General features: G+C 34.9%; 1 protein-coding gene across 2 annotated transcripts in view; it reads right to left on the reverse strand.

The window, feature by feature from the left end:
- Positions 1-19,785, reverse strand: part of LOC150094638 (tRNA-splicing endonuclease subunit Sen2-like) — a 114,056-nt gene that overhangs the window by 74,907 nt on the left and 19,364 nt on the right. For both annotated transcript variants that reach the window (XR_016550146.1, XM_090411325.1), the window contains exon 3: positions 15,547-16,054. Coding sequence is in view for 1 of the 2 variants with exons in the window: in XM_090411325.1 (XP_090267451.1) it covers positions 15,547-16,054 (508 nt within the window). In the remaining variant the exon portion in view is untranslated. The remainder of the gene's footprint in view (positions 1-15,546; positions 16,055-19,785) is intronic.

The following is a 19,785-nucleotide window of genomic DNA, read 5'->3' on the forward strand; positions in this document are numbered from 1 at the left end:
ATGAATCAAGGGTACAAAGAGAAAAGGAACCAAGACTATTTTAGTCAACCCAAGTATTCTTTATTCTAAATGAGTGTTGATATTTAAAGAATTATGAAAATGATTACATAAGTTTTCCTTTTCATCAAGTTTTAGTACTAACAACTATTTTGGTCAACACAATATTCCATCTAAATTCCTAAGTATATAACATACTCATTTTATGAGTGTGTTAGACACTTCACCGGAGATGACTCTTGTAAATGCATAAAAAAAGAATGATAAAGATTTGTAACAAAAAAACAGGAAGAATTTCACTATGTGGAAGAAATGCTGCATAATGAAATTAGCTACATACAAATAATAACTGCAAGAGGACTTTGTTATCCCATCAGTCCCCACCTCTGACTTTCTCCAGTGTGATTAACTACATTGATGCCAGGGATACATGGAATATCATTTCTCCCCCCCACACACACATAACAGTGTGAACTAATGAAAGATGCTAATGAAAATGAAATGAATGAAACTAATGCTTTAACCATTGCAGAGATACGAATACAGTTTCAGGTGTTTAGAACCTGAAAAAAAAAAAGAAGTAATTTCAATTATATTTTACACATTTTCTTCTAAGATTAAGTATGGAAAATACCCTCTGTGCCATATGTATCATGCCATTAGGCCAATGTTTATCAGAGGCAGCAAATGAAAGAAATAATACCATAGTGAAACTTCATTATAACAAATTATCAAACAGCATTAATCAAAACAGTAACACTGGTGAATTTTCTTATGCAGTGCATCAATGATATATCTAAGGAAAACTGCTACAACCAACTATTTCTTTCCTTCATAAGATCATTATAGTTAGAGTTGATTGGATAATAAATGAATAGTGGAATTTGCTAAATATACATTGTTTTTGACTAAAATTTAATAATCCAACTTTTACATTGGAAGTAAACCATTACTTAATGCTAATCAGGATAAAAATGGATATTACAGTGAAAAGGACAGTACATAAGAAAGTTACAAAAAGAATTAAAGTTGAGCAGCTTTTACAGGAAATGGTTCAAAAACAAGAATCAATCCTTGGAGTCTCAGTGGCAAACCCAAAAGAAAATATTGACTGATTCAGCTAGAGAGGCATGTGGTGAAGTTGTTTGCAAGGATAGAAATATATGAATGCCATGGTAGACACAAGAAGTTAAAGATGCAGTCCTGGAAAAGAAAGGGCCAAATTCTTAGCAAATGCCCTAAAAGAATATAGAGAAAAATGTGAGCTAAGCTATATGTGAAAGGAGCTAAACAAAAGTCAGGGAAGATTTCAGTAAGAATATAGAAGGCAAAACGTTCTGGAGAAAATGCTTAAAAATAGAGGAAAGAGTACTGTAAAAGGAATCGAAGATGTTAAAGGTGTTAAAAAGATGTTAAAGATCCTATCCTCAATTTTCTCTACATGAAAATTGAGGATAGGATATCTCCCAGATGCCTGGAGTAATTACAATGAAAGACTGTTAAACAAAACAAACAGAATCATACTAGAGTATTTTTAAGAAGCATACATATCAATACTTGAGGTATAAAAAGCCATTAAAAATTTGAAATGTGGAGAGGCAGCTGCAGTAGATGATATTCAATCAGAATATATCAATTTGCTACACTGCATAATTCAGAGGGCCTGGTTAGACAAATTCCAGATGATTCAAGAAGAGCCCTAACAGATCCCATCTTCAAAAAATGGAATAAAACAATGTGAGAATTAGAGGAATTTCTCTACTAAGTATTCCAGGTAGGATTTATGCAAGCATACTTGAAAAGAGGTTGAGAAAGATTGTGGAAGAGAAACTTGGAGAAGAACAAGCTGAGTTCAGGGCAAATAGATATTGTCAAGATCAGATTTTTATTTTACGACAAATAGTTCAAAAATCAGGGGGAACGTGATAAGGACCTGTACTTAAGTTTTGCAGATCTAGAAAAGGCATATGACAAGGTGCCCAGAATAAAGCTTTTTAAAACACTACAATTATATAGGCAAATGGAACATTACACAGAGCAATACACACAGTCTATATTTAAGTCGCAAGCTAGCAGTTAGAATTGAAGCCAATATAGGAAGATAGTTTGATGTAAAATGAGTAGTATACAGGAATGCATATTATCTCCACTCATATTTATCATCTATATGGATCACATTATGAAATTACGTGGCATTATACATGATATCAGAACTGAAGATATTAAACTTGCATTTGTGCTTTATGAAGATGATTTTTTTTTTATTTGATTTTTATGGCACAAAGACATCAAACATCATACTGCATCAAGACACAAGTCACAGCAGTACACATGGTAATTGGCTAGTAGGACACTCACAAACATCCATGTTCTTGGTAGGATTTGAATCTGCAGCCTTTTGACTGGAGAGCAGATGATATGCTAACTGCTCAGCCAACCAGGCTGGCAAAAATGATGATGTCCTCTTAAACACATCTAGTGCAAGTCTTCAGGATTCATAAACTAAACTAAATAACAGCTATAATAAATTTGACATGAAAATCAGCAATAAAAAGACAAAAACTATGCAAATAGGCAGAAACACTGAACACATCAACTGTATTCTGAATGGAGAGCCTGCAGAACAAGTAAAATATTTCAGCTATTTAGACACAGTTTCTAACAAAATTCTAGTAGCAAGACTTATACGTTGGTCATACATAACTGGTAATTAGTTTACGGAATTAACAACGCATATAAAGTATATTAATTAAAGGTAACTTTAATAAATAACTTCTATGTTATTTATGTTATTTATATCTTTATGTTCCTGAAGATGGCAACGTCACGTTGCCATCTTCAGGAACATAAAGATATGGTACGTGCACGCAGGCACTAACAAAAGCAAATGAGGAAGAAAGCAAGAAACTAATATTGTTCCTAAAGTCCTAATGGTGCCCTCTGGTGGGCTAATTTGGTTGACTTGGCAGTTGGGCTGAAGTTCTCAAAATGTAAGTCTCCCAAATCCACACTTGCACGTGGTCATAATTTCGCCCTAGCTCCTAAAAGAATACCTGCCAAAGAAATCATGATCCAAATAGAACGTGGGATTCGCAACCTGCCTAACCATATCGCCAACAACATCAGATTGGATGTAGTCAGTGTTCTCACTAAAGCCAAACCTCCAAAAACCAACTTATCCAAAGACGAATATGCAGCCCTACAAGAAATGAAGCATAACAAAAAAATAGTAATCACCAAAGCGGATATGGGAAACGCCACTGTGGTGCTAAATCAAAAGGACTACAAAGGTGAGCTTAATGCTTTAGTACTAGACCGTACTACTTACCTCCCTATTGAATATAATCCTACCAGCTCTCAGATTAGAACTCTCCACAGACTCCTTAAGAAAGTCACTTCTTGGCCTGTGGAAGTCACTAACAAACTAAAACCTTATAACGTTAGACCCCCCCCCCGATTATATGGACTCCCAAAAATACATAAACAAAATGAGCCAATACGTCCCATTGTGGATGGCATTGATTCCCCCCACATATAAATTAGCCAAACATTTAGTCAAAACGCTCATACACTATATTGGCAACACACCATCACACATAAAAAACTCAGCCTACTTTAAAGCCAGTGTAGAAAACCTCTCACTCCAACACACTGACATAATGGTCAGTTTTGATGTCTCCTCCCTATTCACTAATGTCCCACTCAAAGAAACCCTAGAGCTCATTCAAGCCAAGTTTCCTCCCAATATCTCAACCCTATTTCAGTTCACAATGAACTCGGGCTATTTCGTTTGGCAAGGAAAGTTCTACAAACAGATAGAGGGGACAGCCATGGGTTCACCACTTTTCCCACCCTTGGCCAATTTCTTTATGGAGACCTTTGAAGAGAAAGCCTTAAACTCCGCCCCACAAAAACCCACTATTTGGCTTCGTTACGTGGATGATGTGTTCGCTATTTGGCCACATGGCTCAGACTCACTCCACTCCTTCCTAACACACTTAAACAACCAACACCCCAGAGTCCAGTTCACCTTAGAAAAAGAGGAAAACAACACCCTCCCCTTCCTAGACATTTTAATCACCCGCCAGCTTGATGGATCTTTGGTTTTCTCTGTTTACAGAAAACCCACCCATACTGGCAGATACATTCACCAGCAATCTCATCACCCCTCCTCACAACAATATGGGGTTATAAAAACACTATATAACAGGGCAAAATTAATCTGTTCAGATGACAAGGCCCTAACTACTGAACTAAAACACATCCACAACACTTTCTTAGCCAATGGCTATAACCCCAAAAAAATCCAAAAAATACTCAAAATAATGAAAACACGAAAAGTCACACTAAAAAGTTATTTTTGAAACAAACACCTCACTCTTACACGATGCAATAACAAATCGAAGCTGTCAACAGCGGTACTGCGGCATTATTTAAAGCGTAGATAGTGCACGCTATTCAAAATACATATTAAAACATAATAATTGTTTTGAAAAAATTTTCGCTTAAAATAATCAAGATTTTTATGATGTTTACCAAAAACAATCTATTTTAAAACACTATAGGAAAATATCTTGGCTTGGGGGTCCTCAAAGCTTGAGGCCCCTAGGCACGTGCCTCATTAGCTTAATGGGTAATCTGCCACTGGGTACAGGAAAGACAGAAATAACAGCCCACACCCTTGAACTGAAACACATCCCACAAATCGACAAGGCCATAATAATAGACAACAAAACAATGCTTAGAATATCCGAAACAATAGCCATAAAATGTGACGAAAACTCAATCAATGTCCACCGTGCGTACCTAATTTCCGAATGTTGGAAACTCCACAATTTGCAAATCAGTTCACGCCTCCGACTGATAAGTGACAATAAATAGACTTTTTTGGCAGATACAACATGCAGTCGTGATATAGCCCTACACCCATTCTGAAAATGTTCCGATGATGGTCACACGACCGAAACGGCTCGCACTATTAATGCTTTCCCCCCCCCCCCCAACCCAGTTTTCCCATAAAACCCTTCCGCAAAAAAAGCGCCCTTAAGTACAATAATATATATATATATATTATTAAAAAAAAAAAAAAAAAAAAAAACGGGTTTTCAAAAAAATTATTCTTCTGGCCTTGCGTCAAACACTTCCCCCAAGTTTTCTCCCCCCCCCCCTTTTTTTTTTAACAACCTAACAGCAGAAGTATGGAGAATGATGTCATCCTAGCATCTAAACAAGGTATGTACAATATTTGCTTTCTAAATTATTCTGCTATATTTTCCTTTAAAATACATTTATAATGCCCTAAAAATTTCTTGAGGAAAAAAGCCATATTTAAAATAAGGGACACTCCTAAACAAAAACAGGCTATAATAGCTGTAAAAATAATTGTTTTCCATATTTTTTTTATAATTTTATCAAAATAGCCTGGTTGGTCGAGTGGTTAGCATATCCACTCTCCAGCCAAAAAGGCTGCAGGTTCGAATCCTGATATGAGCATGGATGTTTGTGAATGTCTGTGAAAATACTAGTGGTGGACAGTAGATGGCATTGGTGTAGATCAGTGTTTCTCAAACTTCAGATATCCGCATACCCCTGATTAATTAATTAAAAAATAAATTCATTAATTTAAAAAATAATTTATTTAAAAAATTAATTAATTAAAAATGAATAAATTATTTAAAGTAAAGAGCCAATAGGCTTCATTTCGGCGATGTAAAACATTATTTAAATTAAGGGGATATTAAATCCCACATTGTTTTAAAACCGAATAAGAAACTCAAAGATCGGAATCAAAGAGTTTCATGCTGAATATAGTAACTATATTCGGCATGAAAATAATAAAAAAAAATAAAAAAATAACATCATTCATCTCCTCCAAAAGATGTGCTTTGCATTAAGGGTAAATATTAAGAATAGTGATCAGAGCTTATCCACCTTTACCACGAGTTGCCTTGACTTGCACTACATGTGGGGGTCACCTAGACTTGCAATACTTGCGGGCGCAAACTTGACTTACTTGTCTGTTTGCTTACTTGGGAAATGGAGTAAAACCAGGTTTAAAATAGCTTGGTATCTTTAACATTTATTACACCCACGGTAAAATACTTTCTACACACATATATATATATAGAAAAAGTTGGAGACAAACTATATCCCTATCTTACACCTTGATTAATCATTGTCAATTATGGCAATGAATCACCAATTCTGTATCATTTATGCCTTAATTATACAATAAATTTAGCTATTTGCAATGTTCCAAGGAATGTTAGAAAAAATATTTAGAATTCTAAAGGAATATAACCTCAGCACGGCTTTTAAGCCCCATTTGAAACTAGCTCCTTTTATCTGCTCAACTACCAACCTCCCTCCTCTCTCAGTTCTTTGGTATTTCTAGCCTTGCTCCCACTGATGAGACCTCAATAAAGGTCGAAATCGGTCTGGGTAGTGGCCCCTTGCCTTTATGGTAACTTGTTCTGGTAAAATACTTATAAGCTCTGTATTACTAAAATCTTTGTATTTCAAGCCTGGCTCCCACTGATGAGACCTCAATAAAGGTCAAAACCGGTCTGGGTAGTGGCCTCCCTTGCCTTTAATACATAGCATCATACATCTCCTCCAGAAGATCTGCTTTGCATTAAGGGTAAATATTAAGAATAGTGATCAGAGCTTATCCACCTTTACCACAAATTGCCTTGAATTGCAAACTTGTGGGGTCACCTAGACTTGCAATACTTGCAGGTGCAAACTTGACTTACTTGTCTATTTGCTTACTTGGGAAATGGAGTAAAACCAGGTTTAAAATATCTTGGTATCTTTAACATTTATTATACCCCAAGATAAAATACTTTCTACATATATATATATATATATATATATATATATATATATAGAAAGAGTTGGAGACAAACTATATCCCTATCTTACACCTTGATTAATCATTGTCAATTATGGCAATGAATCACCAATTCTGTATCATTTATGCCTTAATTATACAATAAATTTAGCCATTTGCAATGTTCCAAGGAATGTTAGAAAAAAATATTTAGAATTCTAAAGGAATATAACCTCAGCACGGCTTTAAAGCCCCATTTGAAACTAGCTTCTTTTATCTGCTCAACTACCAACCATCCCTCCTCTCTCAGTTCCTCATATAAGTAAGTTCACCTACTATGGACAGATAGGAAAATCAGCCACCATCTGCTTATAAGAACATAAAAAATATATCTGCAATCAGGACTTGCGGATCATGCTCTAGATATGACTCAGAATCAATTGGAAGAAAACCAAAAAGAGGAAATTCAGAAGAGAAAGATTCTTTTTGGAATCTGCAGGGCCCTCAGAAATCAGCCTCACTTAAACAGTTGCACAAAACTTCCCAAATATGAGAAATACTAACATTTTGAGGCCCCAGTTTACATTTGAGGCTGCCAAAAAAGATGCCCACAAAGGGCTCCCCACCTAGTTATTACTAAGGATTCTAGTCTTTCTTCCACATGTTTTGCTTAATTTTGTTGCCTTTGTGTGTGCATATTACAAGTTGCATATTCCTGAATATGCCTAACCTAAACAAATATAGTTGCATAAAACTTCATAAAATTTGGGAAACACTAATACTTTGAGATCATAGTTTACATTCGAGGCCACCAACAGATGCTCCCATCGTGTTAGGACACTAATCTTTCATCCATGTGTTTCACTTAATTTTGTATTTCCTTTGTGTGTTGTATATTACAAGTTTTGTATTGTATTCTCTGTGATTGAGATGAGCTACTGGAAGAATTAAATAGCATGTTTAATTCTTTCCCAGTGTTATTTCACCTCATTAAGTCTCCAACATGAGTTCCTTTTAGCACTTAGGTCTCAACATAGAAAAAAGTATAAGTCTCTGTTAACAATTCAGTCAACATCAACAAATTTTAAAAGAACATTTTCAGTTGCAACAAATTTTTTTTTGGCACAACTTTTTTTTTTCAAAATTATTGGACACATCTATTTCAACACTACTTTTTCTTAAAGTTTTTTTTTATTAAAAATAAAATGTGATTATCTATTAACAGAAATTAAAATGTAATTGAAAAGTTTTTTACATTTTTATATTTTTTATACTCCATTTTACTTAATTAAACTAAAAAAAAATATGTTGATGTAAAAATTTAGATATTAGTACAAACACCATGGTAATCCTAGTTCTCCATTTGTGTGGCATTAAAAAATTGTTTCATAAAATAAAATAATTTGAAATAAAATAATTTTATTTCATGCTAGCCAGTTAAACAAGCCCTCCCCCCCTCCGTTTTTGCAACAGGGAACCAGGGCAAACAGCGAAAAGTCAGCTAATGGATCAAATCCTAAAACACACCCCAACTCAACATCATCAGAGTTCAAGATCAGTACTATCAACATAAGAAGCCTGAATAGCAAAGAAATGGAGTTAACTGAGGAATTGGATAAGTACCAGATCAACATAATAGGGATGACTGAAACAAAAAAGACAAAAACTGGTGAGATCTTTCTGAGCAACAAATACAAAATGTTATATTCAAGCAATAACAATCAAGGAAAGGAAGGAGTAACCATCGAATTCAACAAATATGAGGATAATCTTCTTGAATGGCAGGCAGTCTCAAGTAGAGTGATTAAATGGCAAATATGAGAATGGGGAACTAGACAATGGGACTTATTTGTGCCTATGGTCCCACAGAAGGTTCTACTAAGGTAGAGGTGGAGGAATTCTTTTGAAGCTTTAGAGAAAGCAAATGACACAATGAAAAAGGAAAAGTCGGTCCTTGTTGGGAATCTAAATAGTAGAGTAAGAAATGATTGTCAGATATACAAAAACACTTTGGGAAAATTTGGATAAAAGAGCAAAGCTAATAATAATAATAATGGCAAATACCTGTTGGATTTCTGCTCAGGACATGGACTGGTTATTCCTAACACAATGTTCCAACATAAAAATGTGCACAAATTCACATGGAGAGAAGAGGCAAGGAATAAGAAAAATCTCATGGACTATGTTATTGTTGATAGTGATGTTTTCTCCCTGGTGAAGGACTCCAGAGTGTACAGAGGACTTGAAATTGGAAGTGATCACCATTTAGTCTTGAACAGGATAAAATTGAATTTCATATTGAAAGAAGAATATGTAAAAATGTTTTAAAGCAAATAAAAGCTGAGCAGCTCTCAGATGTGAAATGTACGCTAAAATACACAAACATTATTCAAGAAAAAATGAAGAGTTTGAGAAAAGGAATCAAACCTTGGAGATCCAGTGGCAAACCTAAAGAAAACACTGATTGATTCAGCCAGAGAGGCATGTGGTGAGGTTGTCAGCAAGGATAGAAAAATCAGAACTCAATGGTGACCACAGGAAGTTAAAGAGGCAGTGAAGGAAAAGAAGAAAGCATAGCAAAAATTCCTGGCAAATAAGTCAGCTTGTGCTCTTAGAGAATACAGAGACAAATACAAGAAAGCTAAACACTGTTTAGATAGTGTGTAAAACTAGTTAAACAAAAGTCATGAAAAGACTTTGGCAAGAACATAGAAAATAAATATCAAGAAGATAGCAACATATTCTGAAGGTTGTTGAAGTAGCTAAGAAATGGAGGAAAGAGTGCTGCTGTAAAAGAATTAGAGATGATAAAGGTGACATGAAAACTGGAGAAAAAGATATCCTTGAAGTATAGAGTAATTACTTTGAAAAACTGCAAAAAGAAACAAGCAGTGATAGCACAGTGGTAAAAAGCACTCAACAGGCATGCAGGCAGGAATACATATCCATACTTGAAGTAGAAAAAGCCATCAAAAGCCTGAAATGTGGAAAGGCAACAGGAGTAGATGATATTCAACCAGAAATGCTAAGTATGAAGGTATAAAAGTGTTACAGTGGCTGCACTGCACAGTTCAACACGACTGGACAGAGGAACAAATTCCGGATGATTGGAGTAGAGCTCTCATAGTACCCATATATAAAAAGGGAAATAAAACTGAGAATTACAGAGGTATTTCTGTACTGAGTGTTCCTGGTAAAATTTATGTAAGTATACTTGAGAAACGGTTGAGAAGGATTGGAAGAAAAGCTTGGTGAAAAACAAATTGGATTCAAGCCCAATAGAGGCTGTCAGGATCAGATTTTGGCTTTACGACAAATATTTGAAAATTCATGGGGAATATCCTTCTGTCCAAAAAAGAAACTGATCTTTTGATAAAAAATAAAACACAGGGCAATTATAATTATTCAAATAATTTATTTCAATCAATATACTCTCCTTCAGCTTTGATACAGCAATCAATTAATTCATTAAATGAGTTTTTTTATATTGTTTTTTGGGATACTGTTGAGGGTCATAGTTACTGCCGCTTAAACGTTTTCACTGGTGTTGTATCGCTTTCCTTTCATCAGTAAATGAAGTCGGGGGAAGAGAAAGAAGTCACAGAGTACTAAATCAGGTATATACAGCGAGTGATCCAACACACAAAAATTGGTTTTTTCTCATAAACTGTCTCACAATGTTCAAACGATGAGATGGTGCATTATCGTGCAAAAGTGACCAGCTGCCTGCATCATGATATTCATGCCATATGCAACGAATTCTCACTATCAGTTGCTTCAAAACTTCAAGATAAAACTCACCACTGACCGTTTGGCCAGGGGAGAATGAATTCTTTGTGAATAATGCTCTTGGAATCATAGAAACAAATCAGCATTGTCTTTACTTCTGACTTCTCCAAGCGACTTTTTTTTCTGATGCCCCTCTTCAAAATCAACTGTGCACAACATTTTGATCGAGAGTTTGGGCCTTCGTAAATTGAATTCGCGATTTGTTCCCCACAAGTTGACCGACGACCAAAAAATGTATCGAATTGAACATTGCAAGGCCTCTTTAAAACCACTCATAAGAACTGAAACTTCCTTTAAATGATCATTATTGGTGATGAAACGTGGTGTTTTTTTTTTTAGTATGAGCCCGAAACAAAGCACTCAGCACTTTGGTGCTTTGTTTCGGGCTCATACTAAAAAAAAAAACACCACGTTTCACCAATAATGATCATTTAAAGGAAGTTTCAGTTCTTATGAGTGGTTTTAAAGAGGCCTTGCAGTGTTCAATTCGATACATTTTTTGGTCGTCGGTCAACTTGTGGGGAACAAATCGCGAATTCAATTTATGAAGGCCCAAACTCTCGATCAAAATGTTGTGCACAGTTGATTTTGGAATCCCCAATGCATCTTCAATCAATCTCAGACAATTTCAGTCTTTCTTTGATAAAATCACACACTTTTTGGTTGCTAACTTCACTCAGTCCAGTTTTTGGATGGCACGGCTTTTCGTCGTCCTCAAGCGTCTCACAACCACTTTGAAATTGCATGCACCACTTGCAAACTTGAGTACAGGATAAGCATTTATCACCCTATGCTTTTTGAAGCATTTGATGTGTTTCAGTAAAACTTTTACCAAGTTTAACACAAAAGTCAATTGCAGCTCTTTGTTTGAAACTCTTTATCTGACCGTTCATCAAAACACACTGTCACTCTTGGCACTACACGTCAGCTTCTAATGAAACAAATGTCATAAACAGTTGATACAACACTCATGAAGATTGCCGCTTTCAACAACAAAAAGATACAACAGGTGATGCCACTAGTTTTTTCTATTTTCAAAAAGTTTGGTTTCTTTTTAGACAGAGGGTGTATAACAAAGATCTTAAATTTTATAGATCTGTTGGCATATGACATTACACTAAGAGAGAAGCTATTCAAAACGCTACAGTTATATGGTGTCAATGGAGCATTATATCAAGCAATATATAGTGTTTATTTGAGTTGTCAGCAGTTAGAATTGAAGTACAGGAAGATGGTCTAATGTAAATCTGCTGTCGGACAAGAATGTACATTATCTATATGGATCGCATTATGAGGGAAAGCAGTATTAAGCCAGATACCAAAATTGGATCTTTGCTTTGTGCGGATGATATTATACTTCTAAATAAATCCGCTAGACGTCTGCAAGATTCCCTGCTTAAATTGAATAACTGTTGTAATAGATAGATATGAAGGTCAGCAATCACAAGACAAAGAATGAAAATTGGTAGTTGCATTGAAGATATCAACTGTATTGTGAATGGACAACCTATAGAACAAGTAAAACATTTCAGCTACTTAAACACTATTTTTAGTGAAGATAGTAAATTATATATGGAAATGGACAACAGAATCAACAAAGCTGGTATGGTGGGGAGTCAACTGAATGAATTTATATGGAATGAGAGAGAAGTTAGTCAGAACACTAAATTAGCTGTATACAAGACAGTGTTCAAACCAGTTTTAACTTATGGATCTGAGAGTTGGGTCAGAAGTAAAACACTTGACCAAAGACTAGAGACCACAGATATGAGAGTCCTGAGAAAGATTAGAGGCGTGAACAGATGGCATCAATGGCAATATCATATTAAAAATGAGGATATTAGGAAAGAACTTGACATTGTCAGCATCCAAGAATGTGTTAGCAGAGCTAATCTCAGGTGGTATGGTCACTTAAATAGAATGAGAGAGGAAAGATTAGCAAAACAAGTGTTCTCTGCCAGGTTGGCAGGAAAATGACCCAGAGGAAGACCAAGATATAGGTGGATTGATACGGTACAAAGTGCCTTAGACGATAGAAATATAAGATCTGATAATGTTGGAGTCTTGACAAGTAACAGACTGATTTGGAGGAAAATTATAGATAGGAAGTTAGTAATGATGTAAATTTTTCATGTAGTACTATCATATCCTGTACACCCCTTGAGAGTACATGTCAGGAAATTGATGATTTTATTTATACATATATGCATATATTATATTTTTAAATGGAGTGCAATCAGAAAAACAGTGTGTGTGATTAAGTAAAATATAACAATTAAATACAAATAATGAGAATTAAATTTTCACCAATTAAAATTTATTTACAAATGCAAATTATTTACAATCATATTATTTTAAAAGAATAATGTTTTCAGTTTATCAAATAATATAATGTTTGTAAATTTTTTAGACTCTGACTTATTGAGTCTCAATGAGTTGTCCCAAACCATAGTCTAGTCGGCATCCCTTAGAGCAGGAATACCATAGTCCCTTTTGGAGAAATGGACCACTTCTCCAGAACGCAAGGTGAGAAATGAGCAAGAGAAAAAGAGAAGCTATTACTCATCAGCTAAACTAAAAAATAGTTTTTTTAAATAAAAAAAAAATCTTGTACAAAATATCATTGTACAAAAGCCTCAAACCTAATTCAGAGGTCTAACGGCACAAAATGATAAGTCACTTTGTCTGGAGCAAGATTCCTGGTTTTGTCAAGCCTAAACACTCATCCACAATAAGTAATTGCTGTAGGTTACCAACCTTTGTAGGAATATAATAAAAAATGAAGTAGAGAAAAATGTGACATCCTTGGCATTTAAGGATTTCCCATCTCTTCAGTAATTTTTTTTGAGAACAGCACAATGTCTGATAAACCCATAATGTTTCACTTCAGTACATGTAATTTGGACAACTCTTTACTTTGTCATCAATGTAATATATTTTTGTAGTGAATATTTTGCAACGATCTGTTGATACTAAATTTTATCTCGTTAGAATTGGATTTAAAAGAACAGTAACATACATATATATATACACACACACACACGCACATATATATATATGAATTTCACTACTATTTTGATTTTAATATTTCATTTTAATGAAATTGTAATTTATCAGCCCTTCATCAATAAATAATTGCTATTTGGTATCATATTTGAAGATGGGTGAAGGGCAAGGAGGGGAATCAATCTTCAAATATCCACCCTTGGAAGAGTTAGTGTGTCAACCAACTTCCTATCTGAAGTTGGTTGACAACAACATCAATCTGACCAGCAAATTGATTTCCCAGTGTGGTTGGATAACAGGAATAACTGTAGTAAGGTGAAACCACTACTCTCATTTCTTTCCTCTAGAATTGAAGTCCTTTCTAAAATTACTCCTAATATTAAAAAGGTGCTTCACATCAACTTTTTCTCTCACAAGCCTTCTATTTATTTCATATTAGCCATGTTAAGTAAAAAAAGATACTTTTACGACATTACCTGATAATATGTAATATATTATCAGGGCATCCCAAAAGTAATGTCATTTTTAGCATTAAGTTTTGAAAGGATATAAAAGATAAATCACTTTCTAATTTAATCAAGTATATATTCTCCATTTGAATCAATAACGCTCTTCCAACATTGTGAAAGCTTCATAGAATTTCTATAGAATTCAGGAGGTTTAGAAGCAAAAAAGTTGCACAGATTCAATTTCATTGCCTCTAATGTATCGTATTGTTTTTCATTAATGAAATGTGGCAAACTTCAAAATAAGTGGTAATCTGAAGGTACAAGATCAGGAGAATATGGAGGATGTGGAAGCTTTTCCCAGCCGAGTTCCTCAATCTTAGTACAGGTGATTCTTGCACTACAAGTGCATACATTATCATGGTGAAAAATAACACCCTTTCAATTGACCAGAGAACACCTCTTTTCTTTCAGTTTTTCATTCAATTGATCGAGATGTTCACGGTATACTTCAGCTGATTGTTTGGTTTTGTGGCAAGAGTTCAAAGTGCATAATGCCAGCCATATCCCACCAAATGCTTAACAAAATCTTCTGAGGGAGAAGATCTTGTTTTGGCTGATTTAGCCTGTCCCCCTGAATGAGTCCACTGCCATTGGCACTTAACATTCCTGTAAATTATCTACTTTTCATCACAAATGACTACACGACTTAAAAATGGAGATTAAATCTCTGGAGAATAGAGAGCAGTGTAGATGTTGACACGCTCTCTTCGATTGTTGTTTGTCAGTTCATGAGGAACCCACTTGCCGAGCTTAGACACTATTTTAAGTTCTTGCAAATGGTGATGGATGGTAGATGATAATGAATTAAGATCTTTTGCTAAATCTTCAACATTTGCATTGGCATTTCTTGCAATAGCACTTCCAGCATATTATTGAGAGAGACAGGCTCACAGAGCGAAGGGAGTCTTTCAAGCTAAAGTTTCCTTGTCAAAATTTTTGGAATCCTCGTGGGCAATTTTGTACATTCAAAACATTATCGCAATACACTTCTTGCACATTTTTTTACAATGTTAGCAGCATTATTGTCTTTTTTGAACTCATAAAGCATGATGTGCTCTTCAGTGACCTCCACGGTAATAAAGGATTATTTAAACAATAACTTATGTATGATGTTCTTGCAAGGCGGAATTTCTTCGAATGAGGACACCTCAGCTTAGTGGTATTTTTAATGTTTTAAAAATTCATAGTTAGACAAGCCGAGATACATTTAAACAAGTACAGTATAAAAAAACAACATTACTTTTGGGATGACTTGATATTAATAAGTTAATTGTAACAATAACACATATTTCAAACATGTATTTCTGACTGCATATGAATGCATATAATTTACTGATTACAGTGAGCTTGTAGTATGCAATGTTTTAAATGAAGGTCCCACACAAGGTTTAAAAACATAATGGAACAACATACCTCTTCAAATGTTAACTGGAGCATTTCTTCTATGGGCCAAGGATCCTCAGTCACAAAACTTGGACTAGTTGACATGATGCAATGTGTCTCTAAATGTTCACCTTTGTCAGTATCTGGTATACTACTGATTTCATCCTCCCTGTTAGCAGTGAATACCATACTGTCATCTTGGCTCTGCTTCTCACAAACTGTTACCTTTCTATTCTCATCTAAATTAACTGTTTCAGAAACACTAGTCTGCATTATATTTTCATGTTCTACTATTTCTTTTTGAAATTCATTGTTCTCCATAATTACTTTCACCATATATTTCTTCTCAGAACTCGGGTCATCTTCTTCTGGTAAATCCTCTTCTTCCTCCTCACTATAATCACCTGAATCCTCACTTTTTTCAACATGGCTCCAATAATCCATTGAAATCTCAGCAAATTCTTCATTCTCCCTTCCTTGTTCTTCATCTGTATGCTGTTGTTGCTCCACCCTTTTTTTTTTCAGATGCCGTTCATATCTAAGAACATCAAAACACTTTTCTATAAAATTTTCTATATCAGAAGATTGCATTCTTATATCTACAATAAAAATGTAAATGTACTATTACTTTTAGAATTATATTTCAATATATTCAGATACCAAAATATTCATGACATTCCACACAAAATGAATTCCAACAGTAACACCAAACTAAATCCCATATGGCAGGCACTGGCCATAAACAGGTGACAGATGGCTTATGGGAGACAGTATCTATATTCAAGTGTGTGTGTGTGTGTGTGTAATAATGGCAGATGTCACCTGAAATGATTTCAAACTGGGAATGGTGGGAAGTGCTAGACAGGTCAGTAAGAGTATTTCAGAAACCAATGTTTACTAAAATGGCCATAAGCAACATCTCACATACACTAAGAATGATTCGATACACAAAAAAATATTCAATCAATATAAGACGTGTGGCTAAAAACTAGTGACTGATGCAGGAGGCAGACTAAAAATTAAGAGGATCACAAAAATCTAATAAATGCTACAACTGAATAATGTCGTAAATGAGATGTAACAGGGGATGATCAATAAGGAAACTATGCACTGTCCTATAAAAACAAAAGTCACAAGTATTTGGGCAAAGACATATTTGGAATGAGCATGTCTGGGACCTGGACCTGATGAAATAAGATGCTCAATGTCAGGAACACAGTACCAGTAAATGTGAAGGAACTAAGGGAACTGAAGGTCTTTCTGAAGGCTCAGAGTGGTCCAAAATGCTATTTAATAGTTATGATCAAAGAGACAACCTACTTACTACATACAACAATCTGCCAACTAAAAACAAGTTGCTCATCAGTTAGAACAGGAACCCTGAATTCATGGGGATGCATGACCACAAAGAAACAACAGGTAATAAGTCAAATACAAAAAGGGGGAGAGGAGCATTCATAATCTAATCATCCAGAAAACACATGTAACCAAAGTTAGCAGAAATAAAAAATAAAATAAAATAAAAAAAAAAGAAGAGGAATGCATGCCATTACAGCGAAGGAAATAACATTGCCAGAGGTACAACCATAATTCTGGAAACTTCCATCCTCTAGAAGGGATCCAGAATGAAAAATATCAGTAAATATATTCAATAATAATCAGCCTAAAGTATAAATCTCCAAAATCATGGACATGGTTTCTGGTTCAGGACCCCAGCACTCATGAAAAAGGTAGATTTAGTAACAACACTGAAAAACGTAATAACAATAAACTGGGAAGCAGTAGATGATAATGAAATAAGAACTTAAACAAAACACAAAGTACCGGAACGATAGTAAAACCTTTAAAAAACTGCGATAATATTATAGCATCATGAGAAAAAAAAATCCGCATGGTTGGCCAAGTAGCTATGCACTTCGCAACCATATGCCTGTGAAAGGAGTGTCCTGGGTTCAATTCCCATCGTTGACATGAGGAGTTTAGGATCTTTCTTAGACATAGCCAAGTCAGCCAGTCTTGGGCATGGACTGCAGGATTTTTCTCCACAGTTCATCTGGGATTTTTCCTCCTGCAAGCAGACAAGCCAGCCCTGTGAACCCATGCATCTACAGATATAGGACACACCGGGAGGCATAAGGCTAGTCACCTTATCCTCGGGACAGGTATGGCTTGAAAGTTAGAGCCTAGGATAGCTCCATAACAGGCCAATAGGCCTAATATGAAAAAGGAAGAAGAGAAAAAAAAAGGAATATATGCAAAATATTTACACACTATATAAGAAAATTATTATCATTAAAGCTAGCACTAATAACAATATATTAACATTTAACCTAACTTAAATCTGACGAATCATTAAAAATGAAGGTGTTCACATAAATGCACAACCTCATCAAAACTAGTAAACAAACACTGAAACAAAGCAAATCAGCAACTGAAGAACTATCTCCTTACTAAATACCAATTACAAACCAGCCAAAACAATTAAAGCCAGTAATCCAAGCCAAACCAATACTATGCTGGGCTGATACACATTTTAATCAACTAGTCTCCTCAGGAATATTAATCAAAATACAGGTAACTCTTGTTATATGCAGAGATTGTGTTCTCAAGAATCAGAGCATAAATCAAAAACACATGAAATGGGCGACTTATAACATGGGATAATAGAGGATGCATTCCCAAATGAGCAACATTCAGATTTTTCATTAATTTAATAGAAAATGCACCTATTTTTCATATATATTAGGGCATGAGAGTAGTAAATAAAATATTCAGTACAGATAAAACAAATAACTATTAAAGTAGTTCTTCATTTCAAATTACATTCAATGTAATTTGAATTTGGGAAGTTTTATGCAAATTCAAAGAACAGTCTTTCTTTTTTGAATTTACTGTGGTGGAGCATGGTAGTTTTTTTGGGTTGTATCCATGGCCAGATTTAGACTTGCTGAAGGCCCTAATCTATACAAAACCCAGAGGCCTCCTACTGTTTTAAATTACATCAGCTGGTCTTTTTGTTTTTTTATTTGAGGCCCAGGCAGATTGCGAGGCCCTAAGCTGTAGCTTTTTTTAGCTTATACATAAATCCGGCCTGGTTGTATCCAAAACATGGTCTGCAAGACCAGATTGACCATAATTGTGATTGCAGATGTATGACTTGTTCAGCAACGATCCAGTTAGAAGAACACAAGTCATACATCTGCAATCATGATTATGGTCAATCTGGCCTTGCAGACCAGATTTTTTGGGTTATATCCATGTTTTGGATATAACCCACAGGATATAGAAAAAAACCATGCTCCACCACAGTAAATTCAAAAAAGACTGTTCTTTGAATCTGCATCTGCACTAGGAATCAACCTAATTTAAACAAATACGGTTGCATAAAACTTCCCAAAATTTGGGAAACATTATCAGAGATCCCTCTTTACATCCTAGGCCACCTGCAAACGAACATAGAGTGCACACCACCTAGACAGGACTTTAGTTTCACTTGCTATTGTATTGTATTTTTGTGTGTTGTTACAAAAAGTTTTTTGCAATCCCTGAAGATGTCTCTGTGATCGAGATGAATAGTGGAAGCATTAAAATTAGTTTTAATCCTTTCTTAGTGTTCATCAGTGTATCGCTCCATCTCCTTGCAAAGTAAGTCTAGTTTTCCCAGAGCTCCACAAAGTATGAACCTTCCATGTTCCTAATGATAGCTTGTCTCTTGCTGGTTTTAATTTTATTGCATTTCTTTCAATAGCTAACTTGTCGACCCAAGCCCAATCGCTCAGTTGTGTGTGCAGAGTTTGTTTATCCAGGCAAAGTCTGAGCTAGCATGTTGTACTTTTCTTTTGCACTTCCATATTGCAATAGATTTTAATCATGTTTTGTGTTTAGTCAGCACATCAACACTCATCTAGTCAACCTTAATCCAAAGAAAATAAACATGGTAAAACAATGCGCAACAATTATAAAATCAAGATAATATGAAATGGGAATTTAACTAAAGAAATAAAAACAACAAGCGGTGTAAGGCAAGGGTGAATATTTTCTCCCTAGAATCTTCTTAATAGCAACAGACTAAGTGATAAGAAATACAACAGATTAAATTATTAACATGAAATGGGGATGGACAAATAAATTAATGATCTAGATTTTTGCTGGTGACATATGTTTGCCAGCTGAAAAGCACCAACAGATGCAAAGGAAAATAGATTATTTCAACCTGGAAGTGTAGCTTAAAAATAAACCAAAAGAAAATTAAAATAATGAAGATTAACC

The sequence above is a fragment of the Typopeltis vanoorti genome, chromosome 21, assembly GCF_054136105.1.
Source record: "Typopeltis vanoorti isolate ZY-2024b chromosome 21, IOZ_Tvanoo_1.0, whole genome shotgun sequence".
In the NCBI taxonomy this organism is placed as follows: domain Eukaryota; kingdom Metazoa; phylum Arthropoda; class Arachnida; order Uropygi; family Thelyphonidae; genus Typopeltis; species Typopeltis vanoorti.